Below are 14,349 nucleotides of genomic sequence, written 5' to 3' on the forward strand. Positions count from 1 at the left end.
CTATATGAGTCTGTGGGAGTGGATTTAGCATAAGTTCACCTTCAAACTTCAATTCATGGGGTTCGTGCGAAGACTTATTTTGAATACCCGTCACCAAGATCATAACCAAAATGAGTTCAGAGTGATTATTGAAGGTTTTTCTACTTGCTATTCACTGTGGAACACTAGCTTTTTCCACTTATCAATGAACATTTACTTTTGGCACACTTTATGACAAGTGCAAACCTGGGAGCTTAGCGTATTTTTTCAAACAGATGTTCAGTTTCGTCATGACTTCGTATGACTCACAGTGTGCATGAGTTATTTTTCAGAAAACATTCGAAAACAAACTTTTGGAAAATTGGGAAAAAGTGAGAAAAAAATCTTAACTGAACTACAAGGTGTTTAGACGGAAAACGTCTACAATTTAAGTGTTCAAGTGTTTGATTGGAAACAGTTTCAATCATTGAAGATCAAACAAAACTGAGCTACTGGTAGATTTTATAATTTGGTGCAGAGGTTGAACATAAATACTTTCTTAGCAGTGTCAGTGGTCTGACTTAAGTCCCCAAAAACAAAACAAGAGCAAATGACAGTCAATGCTGCCTTGAGTACATGAGCGCTCCTTTCAGAAAGACAATAAATTGGTGCAGAAAAGCAGAAAACCATCATGTTTGTGGTAAAATAATGAAAAAGAAAAAAAATCTGATGGGACGCTAGAGAAGACAAGCGTGTGCAAGTTACATGAACAATCAGGAGTTCCTGAAATATTTGAAAATCGAAAGTTTATACCAGTACTTTGCACCATTTCTTATACAACAGATTAAAAAACAATCTGTATATTTATTATTGAGCTCGCATATTTGTACAGTATATTTAATAATTTTGCACCAAAAGAGGTGTTTTGAGTTGAGAATGTTGCTTATTTTGTCAAAATGTTGCTTTTGATCTAAATTTGTTTAGACCCTGCAAATTGACTCAATCAAAATCTTAAATGGAGTCCCACCACCAACGTTATTCTGCGTTAGTAATATCGCTACGTTCCACAAGAAGAAAACGATGTGAAAGTGTAAAAAACTATGTCGCAATCTACACAGTATGTGGTATACACTTCACCTGTGACTTTAAGTTTCTCTGTTCCGATGCTGATCTCTTCCTCGTCTGCAGAAAACAGAACTCTCTCGCCATCAGCGCTCTTCACTTCGAACCTCTGACACTGGGCCTCAACCATTTCCGAACCTGAAATAAAAGCAGAAAAATAAACTGTGTTAAATTTAAAACATACCGCAAGAGCATAAAGTGCAACTAATAAAAAAACAACAACTAACAAATGAGTGGATGACTTTGTTACCCAGCTCGCTTCACAGAATCATTAAGTCTTGAGTGTTTCAAATTGAAAAACTACAGAGGAAACTGAACTCCAAACCAGAGCATCTCTGACTTTGTTCATGCTTTGACACCACACAAATCACGGAGAATATATTGGGACGTTTTTTTTCTTCCATCAAGGATGTAGTTAAGCAGCCTTTGCAATGCAAGCTGCCATGAGATGCAGTCAGAAACAAATCTTTAAAAACAAAATGTCCCACTTAAGGAGAAAACATTTGGTTCTTGTCTCACAACTTTTTACCAAAGAGAACAGGAAAAACTTTTATGAAAAATTCCCTTAAACACAGTGAAAAATATTACCACTTACTCAGTCTGTAAAGTATAACGGCGCTGCCTCTACCGACCTCATCCAAAGCTGAATACATATTACACAAAGGAAGCGCTTTGTTTTTGATTATTTTTAAGGTTGAAAATCATCTGGAATTAATAATATTTTTAAGTTTTATTACAACCTCAAAAAAATTTATTGTTTTAATTCACTGTTAGACTAACTCAAAATATGAAAATGCTTTAATAAGCTTTCACAATAACAACCTAAAGTAATTGATCAATTTAGGATTTATGAGTACACACATTAGATTAATAAACTGTTCTTTCAATAAATAAGTGAAGGTTTTTAATTATTGCCTTTTTTTCTCCTTCACTTATAGGACTTTGTCCGCTTACCAGTCAGAATCCTTCTCTGTGTAACAGCAGTGTTTAATTTTGTTTAATCTCATGCGGACCGTAAATTTCAGTCAACATCAGCAAACACGGTTGAGCATCTGGTGATGCATGTTAATGTGCATTTGGCAGGGATGGGTCGGTGTGCTGGGATGAATGACTGGTTGGACACGACTGCACCACAGAAATGAAGGTTTTTACATTAGCTTTTATGCAATAATTCCGGTTGTAAAAAACAAAACATTGATACCATAACACAGAGTTTCTCCATCAGTTCTTTGTGTTTTAAAAGTCTCCCTGCTCCAGGACAGCTGATTCAAATGATTTCATTAGCTCCTCTCCATGCCAAATTGTGCTGCAAACGTTAATCACCCATTCATTTAGTTCGGTGTGTGGCAGCAGGGAAATGCCTAAAACTGTGTATTACTTATGCAAAAGCACCAGTCAAACAAACGACCAATTAATTGTCTGTTTGAGACAGACAACATAGAAAAGGCTGGAATACCACTGGTAGCATATAGCCTCATTCTAACTGTTAGCTTAAGTAGCTACAAGTGTTTTTTTTAAAAAATATTTTATACCACAAGGGGCTGTTATTCACAGTTATTACTTAAAATAAGCAGAAACAGAAGTAGGGTACAACTTCTCAGGACCCTCAGTAAAGGTCCTGAGGTCGTAAGTCGAACTTCAGAAAGCTGTGACGAATATGGAGCGTCTCCTCTACAAGCTAGCCCCCCCACCAGCAACGCTAAAGTTAGCATCTGTTTTAGCGCTTCATACCAGGCTAAGCTCAAGGGTTTTAGCTGGAGGATGGGTTGTTAGAGAATAATAATAATAATAATAATAATAAACCTTGCTTCACGAATAACTTGTTATGAACAGTAGATTAGAGTAGTTAACTAACCTAAAATGCATATATTCAGAGTGTTAGAGAAATTATGGTAGCCAGAGAGAATCCATCCATGTAGAAAGACTCCAGGTTGGGATTTGAACCCAGCAGCTTCCTACAAGGTGAAGGGTTCTTAGTTTAAGAAAAAAAAGTCTAGTTTACCCAAAAATGTGTTTCATGATGCAGGTTTTGTGTCATTAAAACTTTGACTTGGAAGCTGGTGTGAAACTTTGCTAACCAAATTCCAAATTGACAAATTATGTCTAAACCATGCTTTTAATTTAATTTATCTGTATTTTATATTTTTCTGAATTAGACAAGAACGTTTTATTACTGCATTACAGATGAACCTATATATTAAAAAAAGCCCCCGTCTCCCGTCTCTGACTGTCGCACTAATTCCCCTTTACCATCTGGGTTTTCAAGCTATGACTCAAAACGTCTTCCTTAAAAGCCTGGAACGTCTTTTGAGTCACAATCGGACTTTATTGGCTGATATCTGGAATTAAGCTTTTTTTCTCCCCATCTTTCTCGGTCACTGTCTTTATTACGTCCAACTACATTGTTTCGACTCTCACTCCTCGTGACTACACAAAATTGAATTGTGCCTTGCTTAACCGAAAGCCTATTGTGTGTTTATGTGCGAGTCTGAGTGAGCAACAGAATTTGGAGTTGCATGGAAGAAATCAGTAAAGGAGAGAAAAAGGATTTAGGGTGAAGAGGGACAAAAAGTGAAGCATGTTTAAATGAGGGATTCTGTCTCAGGTATCTAGCACAGTTTTGCTGGTTAGTTGTTGTCCTGAAATCCAGCTTATAGAGGAGATTGTTTTTGTTGCATGGATGCAGGTCAGCATATTTAAAAATACTTGTCTGGTTCAGGAAATGGTGTATTTTGCTTGCTCCATGGCTGTGGGGTGTTTGAAAAGACAGACTTAGACGAGGAAGATACTAAAACACTAAGAAAAAAAAGAGAAGCTGCTACACCTGCACATTTACAGACATTGGATCTCAAAACTGTATGAGTACCTGTTAAAATTTCAAGTTGATAAAAAGCGTAACCAGTGTAAGCAAATGTATAAAATAAGATAAAAAAGTAAAACTAGTTGGAAACTTTCTGGAAATTTAATTTATGCCCATAAACATAACGGTATTTAATAAACTAAAAAAAAAAAATCTAACTTAATTTACCAAAGTTTTCAATTTTGAGATTGTGAAAACATGAAAAGGGAGCATTTATTTTTATTAGAATGTCAAATCTGGACAGGAATATTCATGCACAGAACAAACTCTTTAAAACAGTCGGTGAATAGCTACATTTTTAAAAAACTTTATTTATTTATTACAACACTAGGCATTCACCGCTTCAAAAAGAATTTGTCTGATTTAGCTTTATTAAACTCAATATAATGTTTTGTCCTGTTCCATTAGCTGTATGCCGTTACTATTCTTGTTTTGTTAAACCAACAGAGTTCCTAACAGCTGGCCGGCTTTTCATGTCAAATATATCAAGGATGAAGAGTGATGGCGCGACATCAGACCACTTAAAAAGCATCTCCACTCTTTTAGTCTATGGAGCATCTTTTCAAAAAGAGATGCATTAAACTAGTCCTTCACCAATCAGACATTATAATAATAATAATAATTATTATTATTCATGTGACTGAGAAACATAATGGCTCCAGATGCAGTAGGATTTGTTAAGAGTGTGCAGTGATGGCGACAGTGATGTGTGTGGACGACTCGGTTTCTGATCTGACATTTTAAAAATATCTCAGCAATAACTCCATCCATCCTGTATCAGATAGAATGTATGTACCAGAAATAATGCGTAAAACTTTTAAAACAAGTTGTACTTAACCTCAAGAAGTCAGTCCACCATTTCTTGCCTTGAAATAAACAAAATGTGAAGAAAAAAACACAACCCACAACTAGCTGAACTGTTAATAATTTAATGTTTACTGAAAGTAGAAAAAGGCCAGGATGTACAGGCCAGTGGCAGACACACTTTCAGACATCAAGGTGTGTGTGAGGAGTCATCGTATTCAGGGCGGTATTGCGGCGTGAGCGTGAATGAGAGCATAGCCAGTCGTACTCGTGTTGGTGATCGACTGAGGAGCAGCGCTTTAAAATGCCACAGATGAGATGTGACGCATAACTTATGTGACTTATGACTGGAGCGATGTGACATGCAGTGAAATGATGGCTGAGAGCAGGAGAGGAGGGAGCTTTATCTTTTTTTTTTTTTGACAACTGCACAAACTTTAAGCTTACAGTTATCTGACTGGTTTGAGTGAAAGCCAAGTCTAAATGTGTAAACAGGCTGAGCTTGAGGCAGGAAAAGGAGGAAATACCCTGAGGTAAACCAAATGGGGGGAAAAAACAAGCATGGAGGATAAAATTGACTCACAAATATTAAATATTGTGCATGATTTTCAATGCATAATATGTATAGCTTATGACTTGCACCCCTTTCTTCCGATTTATTTTCCCCTGACTTCATTTGACACTGTACTGGGAGATTACGCAAGAGCCGTGTCTATGAATTTAATTCTTAAATAAGGTAACCTGAGGAAAGGAAAGGTAGTAAACACAAAGCCCTTTAAAATTCTACGTATTGTGCCAGCAGCCACACCATATGGAAAAAGTGGCCTCAGATTATTTGTTTTAAATGATTGATTGGAGAATTGACAGAGAGCTGTGTGACAACTGGCAGAAAAAAACAAAACAAAAACTTCTTAGTATTTATTTCTATATTCAGAAGAAAATAAACCAAATAGAAACTGATTTGAGATAAATTTAGAATTTTTGTTTTTTTATCCACAAGAAATCATGTGTGCTTACTTTTTATTGTGTTTGTTCTACGGAGGAAGATTAAAAGGGTTCGAGTGTCTCTGCATTAACCCTGCGGTTAAATCAACCCCAGGTTTCACTCACCAAATGACAGAACACGTCGTTCCCAAAAACCTAATGGCCGTCCCACCATTTTCCGTTTCCTTTTCCTCGCTGACCTGTGGGTGGCAAATGTTAATTCTGTGTAATTGAGCAGTTTTTTTTGGAGGGGGGCAACTAATTGTCTTCTGCAAATGTCTCTCTTCCTGATCAGACCAAGTAATTTTGTGACCACCAAAACCAGCAGGAGTTCTTCTTAGCTACTTTTAATAATTAATGCGCTCATTTAAATGTACTGATTTAATCACTTCCTGACAGGATGTCCTCTTTAGTTACAAGTGCCGTCCTCAGCAGCAATAATAAATGCTTTCAGAGTACTTTGCTGATGGGACAAAGTGCAGTGGGTGAAATGAGAAAACAGTTCAGTAGAGAGCATGTGAAAGAGGCAATAGCTCAATACAAGATGCAGGTATAACGCAGCTATATCTGAATGTTATCTACATATTATGTTACTTCTTACATCTATGCAAAAGCACATGCTTTTTGTGCTGCCTTAACAAGCAGATATTAAATCTGCATTTGGATATTATGAAAAATCCATTCATAGCGTATTTTTACTGATCTGATTCATGGGATATTTTGTGACTGCCAGGTTTGATAAATATCCCCCATCAGTCTTTTGCATGAACCCTCTCATAGAGTGCATATAACGAATCAACGCATCGATGTGCCATAACTTTCTTTATCTGAATAAAGCCAAAATTCAAGTAATGATTTTTGGACGAAAGGGGGAGCGTCAGCACACAGCTGCAGTTCTTACGGCTAGAAATGACTGATCAGGTCCAAAATCCAGGCAAAGTGATCCACTCAGGCCTGAACCTTCAGAGACGCATAAAGGCAATTAAAAAGTTGGTCTTCTACCACCTGAAGAACATTTCCAGGATTGAAGAACTAATGTCACAGTGAGATCTAGAAGAACTCATCCATGCGTTAATCTTTAGTCGCCCTGACAACAGTTAAAGCTGATAGGGAACGCTGCTGCTCACATTTCTACTAAAGCCAGCAGACTGGAGCACATCACTTCAAGGCTCCCCATTACTGAGAAACTTTATATTATATTTATTAGCTTAGAAGTCACTTAATGGCTTAGCACCAAAAAACATTTATTTTCCACTAATCTGGAAGAAACTTCAAAAATGCTGAAATGCTAAGTTCCTTTAAATCAAAGGCTAAAAACCCATTTGTTTAGTTACCTTTGAACAATATAATCTAGAACATAATTATGTGCTTGAACTTGTCATTGCATTTCGTTTTTGTGCCACTGCAATGTAATGTTTTTGATTGTTTTCTGCTTCCATCATGTAAAGCACTTTGAATTGTCTTGTTGCTGGAATGTGCTGTGCAAACAGACTTGCTTTAGCTTGCAATTTTATAAACATGCTAACAGAGAAACAATAACAAGAATCTGCAAAATTTGGAAAAGCTGCTGATTTACCTCCTCAGTATTAGTGCCTGCAAAATTCTTTACATCATTCTTGAGCCCATAAATCTGTGGAAATGCATTTCATGCCCACTTTGAGCAATGGTGTGGAATCCATGAGGCTTTGAGGTATAGTTTGTTCAACGCCTCCACAATTTCTCATCTTGAGATTATGCTAACACAGTAGGAAGTAAGAAATTACTTACTTAGTAAGAAATTAATTACTTAAATGCAAATGGGCAAAGATATGCAAATGGGCATTATTGAATTAATGCCCATTTGCATATCGTTGCTAGTGGTGTCAACAGATGACTCTTCGATTATATTCACTATGTTGCAAAGAATTTTGTATATTCTTTGCATATACAGTATATATATTCTCTCTCTCTCTCTCTCTCTCTCTCTCTCTCTCTATATATATATATATATATATATATATATATATATATATATATAACACTTCATTCGAAAAATACAGGAGTTCTTCCACGACACCAGCAACACCAGAAGTATGTGGCAAGGCATAAAGGCAATCACAGATTACAATCCATCCTCCCCCCCAGTGGGTGAAGTTGATGCTGACTTTCTAAATGGACTCAATAACTTCTTTGGGAGGTTCGAGGCACTGAACAGTACTCCGGCAAAGAAAACTGTTCCCCACCAGGAAGAGGAGGCACTCTGCCTGGACACAGCCGATGTGTTGAAGACTCTGAAAAGAGTCAACCCACGGAAGGCCCCAGGCCCCGACAACATACCTGGGCGGGTGTTCAGGGAATGCGCAGGTCAGCTGGCTGGTGTCCTAACAGACATTTTTAACACCTCACTGGACCAAGCCACAGTGCCAGCCTGTCTCAAAACTGCCTCCATCATTCCGGTGCCAAAGAAACCTCAAGTCACCTCTTTCAACGATTACCGGCCTGTGGCACTGACTCCCATCATGATGAAGTGCTTTGAAAGGCTGGTAAAAGAACACATCGTCTCCAGACTCCCCTCCACATTCGACCCGTTCCAGTTTGCCTACCGCCGAAACCGCTCCACTGAGGACGCTATCTCCTCCGCCCTACACCTGAGCCTGGCTCACCTGGAGGAGAAGAACACTCATGTGCGGATGTTGTTCCTGGACTTCAGCTCAGCGTTCAACACAATCATCCCACAGCATCTGGCAGGAAAACTGGGACACCTGGGCTTCAGCACCCCCCTGCGCAACTGGCTGCTAGACTTCCTCACCGACAGACCTCAGTCAGTCCGGATCGGACAACACACCTCCGATGTCATCACCCTCAGCACAGGCTCCCCTCAGGCTGCATCCTGAGCCCTCTGCTGTTCACTCTGATGACACACGACTGCGCCCCCAGGTTCGCCACCAACCACATCGTGAAGTTCGCGGACGACACAACGGTGGTGGTCCTCATCAGAGACGACAACGACCTGGACTACAGAGAGGAGGTGGAGCAGCTGGTGGACTGGTGCAGAGACAACAGTCTGATCCTGAACGTTGACAAGACGAAGGAGATGATTGTCGACTTCAGGAAGAACCGGCCCAGTCACGCTCCACTGCTCATCAACAGCTTGGCTGTGGAGGTGGTCAGCAGCACCAAATTCCTGGGGGTGCACATCACTAACGACCTCACCTGGACTGTGAACACCACGTCTCTGGTCAAGAGGGCACAGAAACGTTTGTATTTCCTGCGGAGGATGAGAAGAGCCCACCTGCCCCCGCCCATCCTCAAGACATTCTACAGAAGCACCATAGAGAGCATTCTGACCAGCTGCCTCTCTGTGTGGTGTGGAAGCTGCAGCGCCTCCGACTGGAAGAACGTGAGGAGAGTGGTGCGGACAGCAGAGAGGATCATCGGGGCCCCCCTTCCCTCCATCCAGGACATTTCATCCCAGCGCTGCGTGTCCTGAGGCCGAAACATCGTCAGTGACCCCTCACACCCCCACCATAGACTGTTCTCCCTGCTGCCCTCTGGAAAGAGGTTCCGCAGCATCCGGTGCAGGTCCACCAGGTTCCGAAACAGCTTTTTCCCACTTGCCATCAGACTGCTGAACTCTTAACTGGACTGCACTTAAAATCTGGTCTCCACTTTATACCTTGCACATGTACAGAGCTAAATAACTTATATTTTACTGTCAGTCCTGCACTTTATATTTTATATTCATATTTATATTCATATTTTATACTGTATTTTATTTTATTCTGGAATAACCTCACAACATTGAAAGCTCAAAACATTGTCCTGAGCCGTATGCAACGAAATTTCGTTCTGTATACACCCTGTGCATGCAAAATGACAATAAAGTCAGTCTAAGTCTAAGTCTAAGTCATATAAATTTATAAATAAAAAGAATAAGAAAATATATTTCAAAATCTAGTAAAAACTTGCCAGAAGAGCAATGTATGTTTGTTTTAGATGTTTTTAATCTTAAGTTTTTTATTTACTTACCATTTTTTTCTGGTTGTATATTTCTAAAAATAAATAAATAAAGATAAGTGACATATTTCCCAAAAATTCAATAAATTCTTATTATCTTAATTTCCATTCAGAGTTAATGGATGGAACACATTAAAGTAGTGCCAGTCTAACTGTTTTACTAGCGTCCATTAAAGTGTTGAGGCCATAATAAAAGTTATATGGGATTGCTCTCCTGAAGTTTAATTCAAGGTTTTAAATTAGGTCTTCCAGCAATGAAGGGATATGACGCAAGACGACACCATAAAAGGACTGAGGGGTTGCTACAAAGAACAGCGTTGGTAAGCCAAGTAAACACTTTATGCATGGTAGATTTTCTCAAACTGGTCTGGTTCTCCCCATCGCTCCCTCACGTTCCTGTAGATGGGGAATGAGAGGAGCTATTTAAGCAGTGTGTGACATTCATGTAAAACATTTCTTCTCTTAATGTGTGTCTGCAGCTTTGGCTTGCATGCACGGAGAGGCAAATTTGCATCTGTGAATACTAATGTGTTTTTGCTCTAAGAAACAAATCCAAAATTAGGTTGGTCTTGTCCTTTGGCCGTGGAGAGAAATTTAACCTTATTTTGTTCCTTTTTAATCACTTTTTAGGTTTCCTCTGGGTAAAATTCTGGATCTAGGCTAAATGTTGCACTAAGCTTTCGACTAAAAAGTAAGGTTGTGGAAGTGTAACTGTTGTCTCCTTGTAAATTTTTAATGTGGATTTTAGAAACACATTTAGTTTGTGACAGATTTTAATACGTAGCTGCATTTAGTCATTGCCTAAATGACTATATTCTCTCTATGATTTGGAATATATTTGTTTACGTCAAGGCTATAGACATATAGAGTAGCTAAATCTTAACTAATAACATTTAGTAGCCAACTACAACTAGTAGCTACTACTACTAACAACCTATTGACAAGGACAATTAGCTTTTTCAATAGGCTAACTGGCAAAAACTATGACGTAGATCTGAAATCATCCAGACCTTAAAAGACTAATCCACATATCTTGATGCTTTTATTTACTCTGTCGTTTATAGCAGATTGACCTGAGGTGTTCTTCCAAAAAGTTTGACAAAATGTTGCTATACAACCAAAGAAGAAAAAAGACGTCTTCCTCGACTCCTCTGGCCGAGAAAAGGTTGACTAAAAGCCGGCCTAAAATTAAACAAAGTACTGGAAAGAATGTCTGCATCCAACTTTACTTCATCCTCCGTGACCAGGCAATCCTGTGAGTGCTCCCAGTTAGGGTTTAACACTTGCCACAGTACTGATTGCATTCTGTTCTAGGTCTTTAAGGACATCAATTTAGCAATGGAGTCTTTTGTATGTGTACTATTTATGCTGTTAGATTTGAAAAAGAAAAAAAAGAAAATAATCAAAAGATGCCGTCGAGTCAACCATGAGATTTGTCATCTTTAGGAGCAGGGGAGTTTTAGCTCTGGAGTTGTTTAGGTCGCAGCTATTACACAGAAGATTTGTTTTTTTAAGAATTGTAACTCAATTGCTGCTGGACTAACATGGGGATACATGAAGGATTCATTCCTGCTTCTCTTCTTTTCATCCACTCATCTGTTTTGTTATTTTTAAGAAACAACACTTTATTCGTATGCAAATCACTGTCAGGTTTAACGTCCACTGAAGAACATTGACGTTACACTAAGTCTTCTGACTTTACGTAGGACCAATATTGAATTCATGTTATGAAGACGGACTTGGACAAGCCTTAATATGTTGATTTTTAATCAACGGCCACATCCAAAACAAAACACCACAGCCAAATGTGCGACTCAGGTCTTAAACTTGACTGTTAAAAGTAATACTTACTTTTCCTAAATGGTATATTGGTTATTGTAATATAATTCCTCTTGGAAGTAACAAGCCCAAGAACAATCACTTCACATGACTCTTTAGTCAGGCTGTACATTGTTTTCTATAGTGATTTATAACTAAATATGTGTGATTTGGTCTGAAATGGTATCTCAGTCTGATATTATATGATATGGTGCATATGGTTTGGTATGGGGTGTGTGACATGGTATGGTTCAACATGTAGTGAAAAAAAATTCAGCCTATATCACCAATTCATGAGCCATGGACAGTGCTATTACAGTAGCTATTGTAGCCAAATTAAGATCTTCCCACCATTAGAGTGCGCCGTTTTCCCTAGTGATCACAGAAGGCTTTAGAGATTTAAAGAAAGCTGGAACAACGCTAATTTGCTTGGTTGAAGGGAGTTTCAAGATTAGATGGTAAATATGTAACCACCGTCATCTTTATTCAAAAATAGACAAATGAAAGAGGGACTTTAATCACAAAAAGAGAGGAAACTATTTGCTGAGTTTGAGATGGATGTGTTTGATTACTCTAGATCTGTTAGGAAGAATGGTTGCAGGCATGTGACATTCTGGATTGTAAATATCCATCCATCCATTTTCTAACACTTTGCCCTAATGGGGTCGGGAGGTGCTGGTGCCGATCTCCAGCTAACGTTGGAGAGGCGGGGTACACCCTGGACAGGTCGCCAGTCGGTCGCAGGGCAACACAGAAACAGACAGGACACAACCACACACACACTCAGACCTAATGAGAACTTGGAGAGACCAATTAACCTGACAGTCATGTTTTTGGACTATGGGAGGAAGCCAGAGTCCCCGGAGAGAACCCACCATGCACAGGGAAAACATGCAAACTCCGTGCAGAAAGACCCGGGCCGGGAATCGAACCTTCTTGCTGCAAGGCAACAGTGCTACCAACTGCGCCACTATGCAGCCTGGATTGTAAATATGTTTTTTTAAATTATTTTAATAAATAAGGTTTATGTTTTGAAACGTGGTTAATAGTCTTGTGATTATTAGCCTGCATTTAACTGTAATGTGTTTTTTTTTTTTTTTGCCAATTTAGCAGTTTTTCAGTGTCCACGTTTGGTTTTTATTAATGCATAAGGTTGTTGTTGAAAGCAATTTTTGACACTTTTACAACTTTTATTAAACATACTGTAGCTTTCCAGTTCAGATACAAATGACTGTTTGTGAAATACAGAGCTTGAATGCACCAGTTTCCTTTCTGCAATGGTCAAACCGAACAATAACACATTAAATACACTAAAAATACACTTGCTGAAAAATCTTTTGCAATAAATGTTGAGTCACGCCTCCCTCCAGGACTCATTTCATGCGCCATCGATCACTTGATGAACCATCCAGCAGCTCCTTCTTTGGTGACATTTTCTGTAACTTAGGTCCTCTCTGATTGAATGTTGCTGCTCTTAAGCTGACAAGTGGATCAGCATCTCTCTTTTACTTTATGACTCTTTCAAAAAAAAAAAAAATGATAGAACACATCTGCTTTTCTGGTCCATTAATAACAGAATGGATTTTGGCCTTGTTTCCGTCTGATATGATCTCTTTCAATACATTTCTTGAAGCTCACCATTTTAGTTGTGTCGCTCGTACAGAACACGCTTGTTTATAAGTATTCAACTACAAAACTTTTAACCAGGTGTTAAAAGTTTCAAAAATAACGAGAGATCAGATGTCTATCACTGCCTCACAGATGTTGCAATGTTTTTTTTTAGATTGTTGTCCTAAAATGACAGAATTTTTTGGCATCTTCCAAAAAGTTGCAAAGTTGACATTTTTTAAGGTTTATTCTTGCCATGACACGATCTTACAAAAATGTTGAAATTGCTGCACCTAACCTTCCCAAAAAAGACAGGATTTCAATATAACTAATATTTAAAGTGCAATTAACGTTTTCATAATACAAGTAAAACCATGTCTTGAGGAGTTGTCAAAGAGTAAAAGAGGAATTCCATATTGCTCATTCAAGTTGGCATGAACTGTGTACCGTTGGAGCAAATCCTACAAAAATATGCATTAAAAAAAATAGACTTTCATCTTACAGGTCCGGCTTTCAAACGGTGTGAAACAGGAGGCTTAATTAGAAGGGGGATGAGTGGACAGAAAAGAAACAAGTACAGAAAACGTTAATATGATTGGTTAAATTTGCGGAAATGTTGCAGTGACTGGTGAAAATTACAAGTTTCTGAATGACAAGTGAATTTGCATTCAGTTGCGATAGCACCATCGTAACTTCCTGGAGGGATGACTTTATATAGGGAACTTTAAATAATGATCATAATCAACAGTAGTCATGTAACTATATTCAAAGTTCAGTCCCAGTATCTTAATTTAAATGTTTGCTGCTATTTTCCAGTCCAGAACACTTTTCTTTAAAGACTGAATAGTGTTATATAAATACAAGAAGCAGACATTTTAATTAAAATTTTTGCCCAATCTTTAACTGCATTTGTACTGACATATTACCTAGTAAGTGATCCATTCCTGTCAGCTTTCACATGTCAGTTGTAGAGCTTGTAACTGCAGACAGTTCAGTGTGGGCACTGGTAATGACAGACCCTTAACACATAATGGTAAATGTGAAACATTTGACTCTGTTAGCCAAGACGGTTTAAAAAAACAACTGAAAAGACCCCATTTTGAGCTTATTTGGTAACTGGTGAATTAATAAGATATCTTTTCTTTCATTGATCACTCATGGTTAGAGTTGATGCTACACAAAGTGTGCTTGAGTGATGT

General features: G+C 38.4%; 1 protein-coding gene across 1 annotated transcript in view; it reads right to left on the bottom strand.

The window, feature by feature from the left end:
• LOC114145454 (zeta-sarcoglycan) overlaps positions 1-14,349 on the bottom strand; it is a 345,347-nt gene that overhangs the window by 58,889 nt on the left and 272,109 nt on the right. Inside the window, exon 5 of the mRNA XM_028019040.1 lies at positions 1,096-1,218. Within this exon, the coding sequence (XP_027874841.1) occupies positions 1,096-1,218 (123 nt within the window). The remainder of the gene's footprint in view (positions 1-1,095; positions 1,219-14,349) is intronic.

This window comes from Xiphophorus couchianus, chromosome 5 (genome assembly GCF_001444195.1).
Source record: "Xiphophorus couchianus chromosome 5, X_couchianus-1.0, whole genome shotgun sequence".
Lineage (NCBI taxonomy): Eukaryota > Metazoa > Chordata > Actinopteri > Cyprinodontiformes > Poeciliidae > Xiphophorus > Xiphophorus couchianus.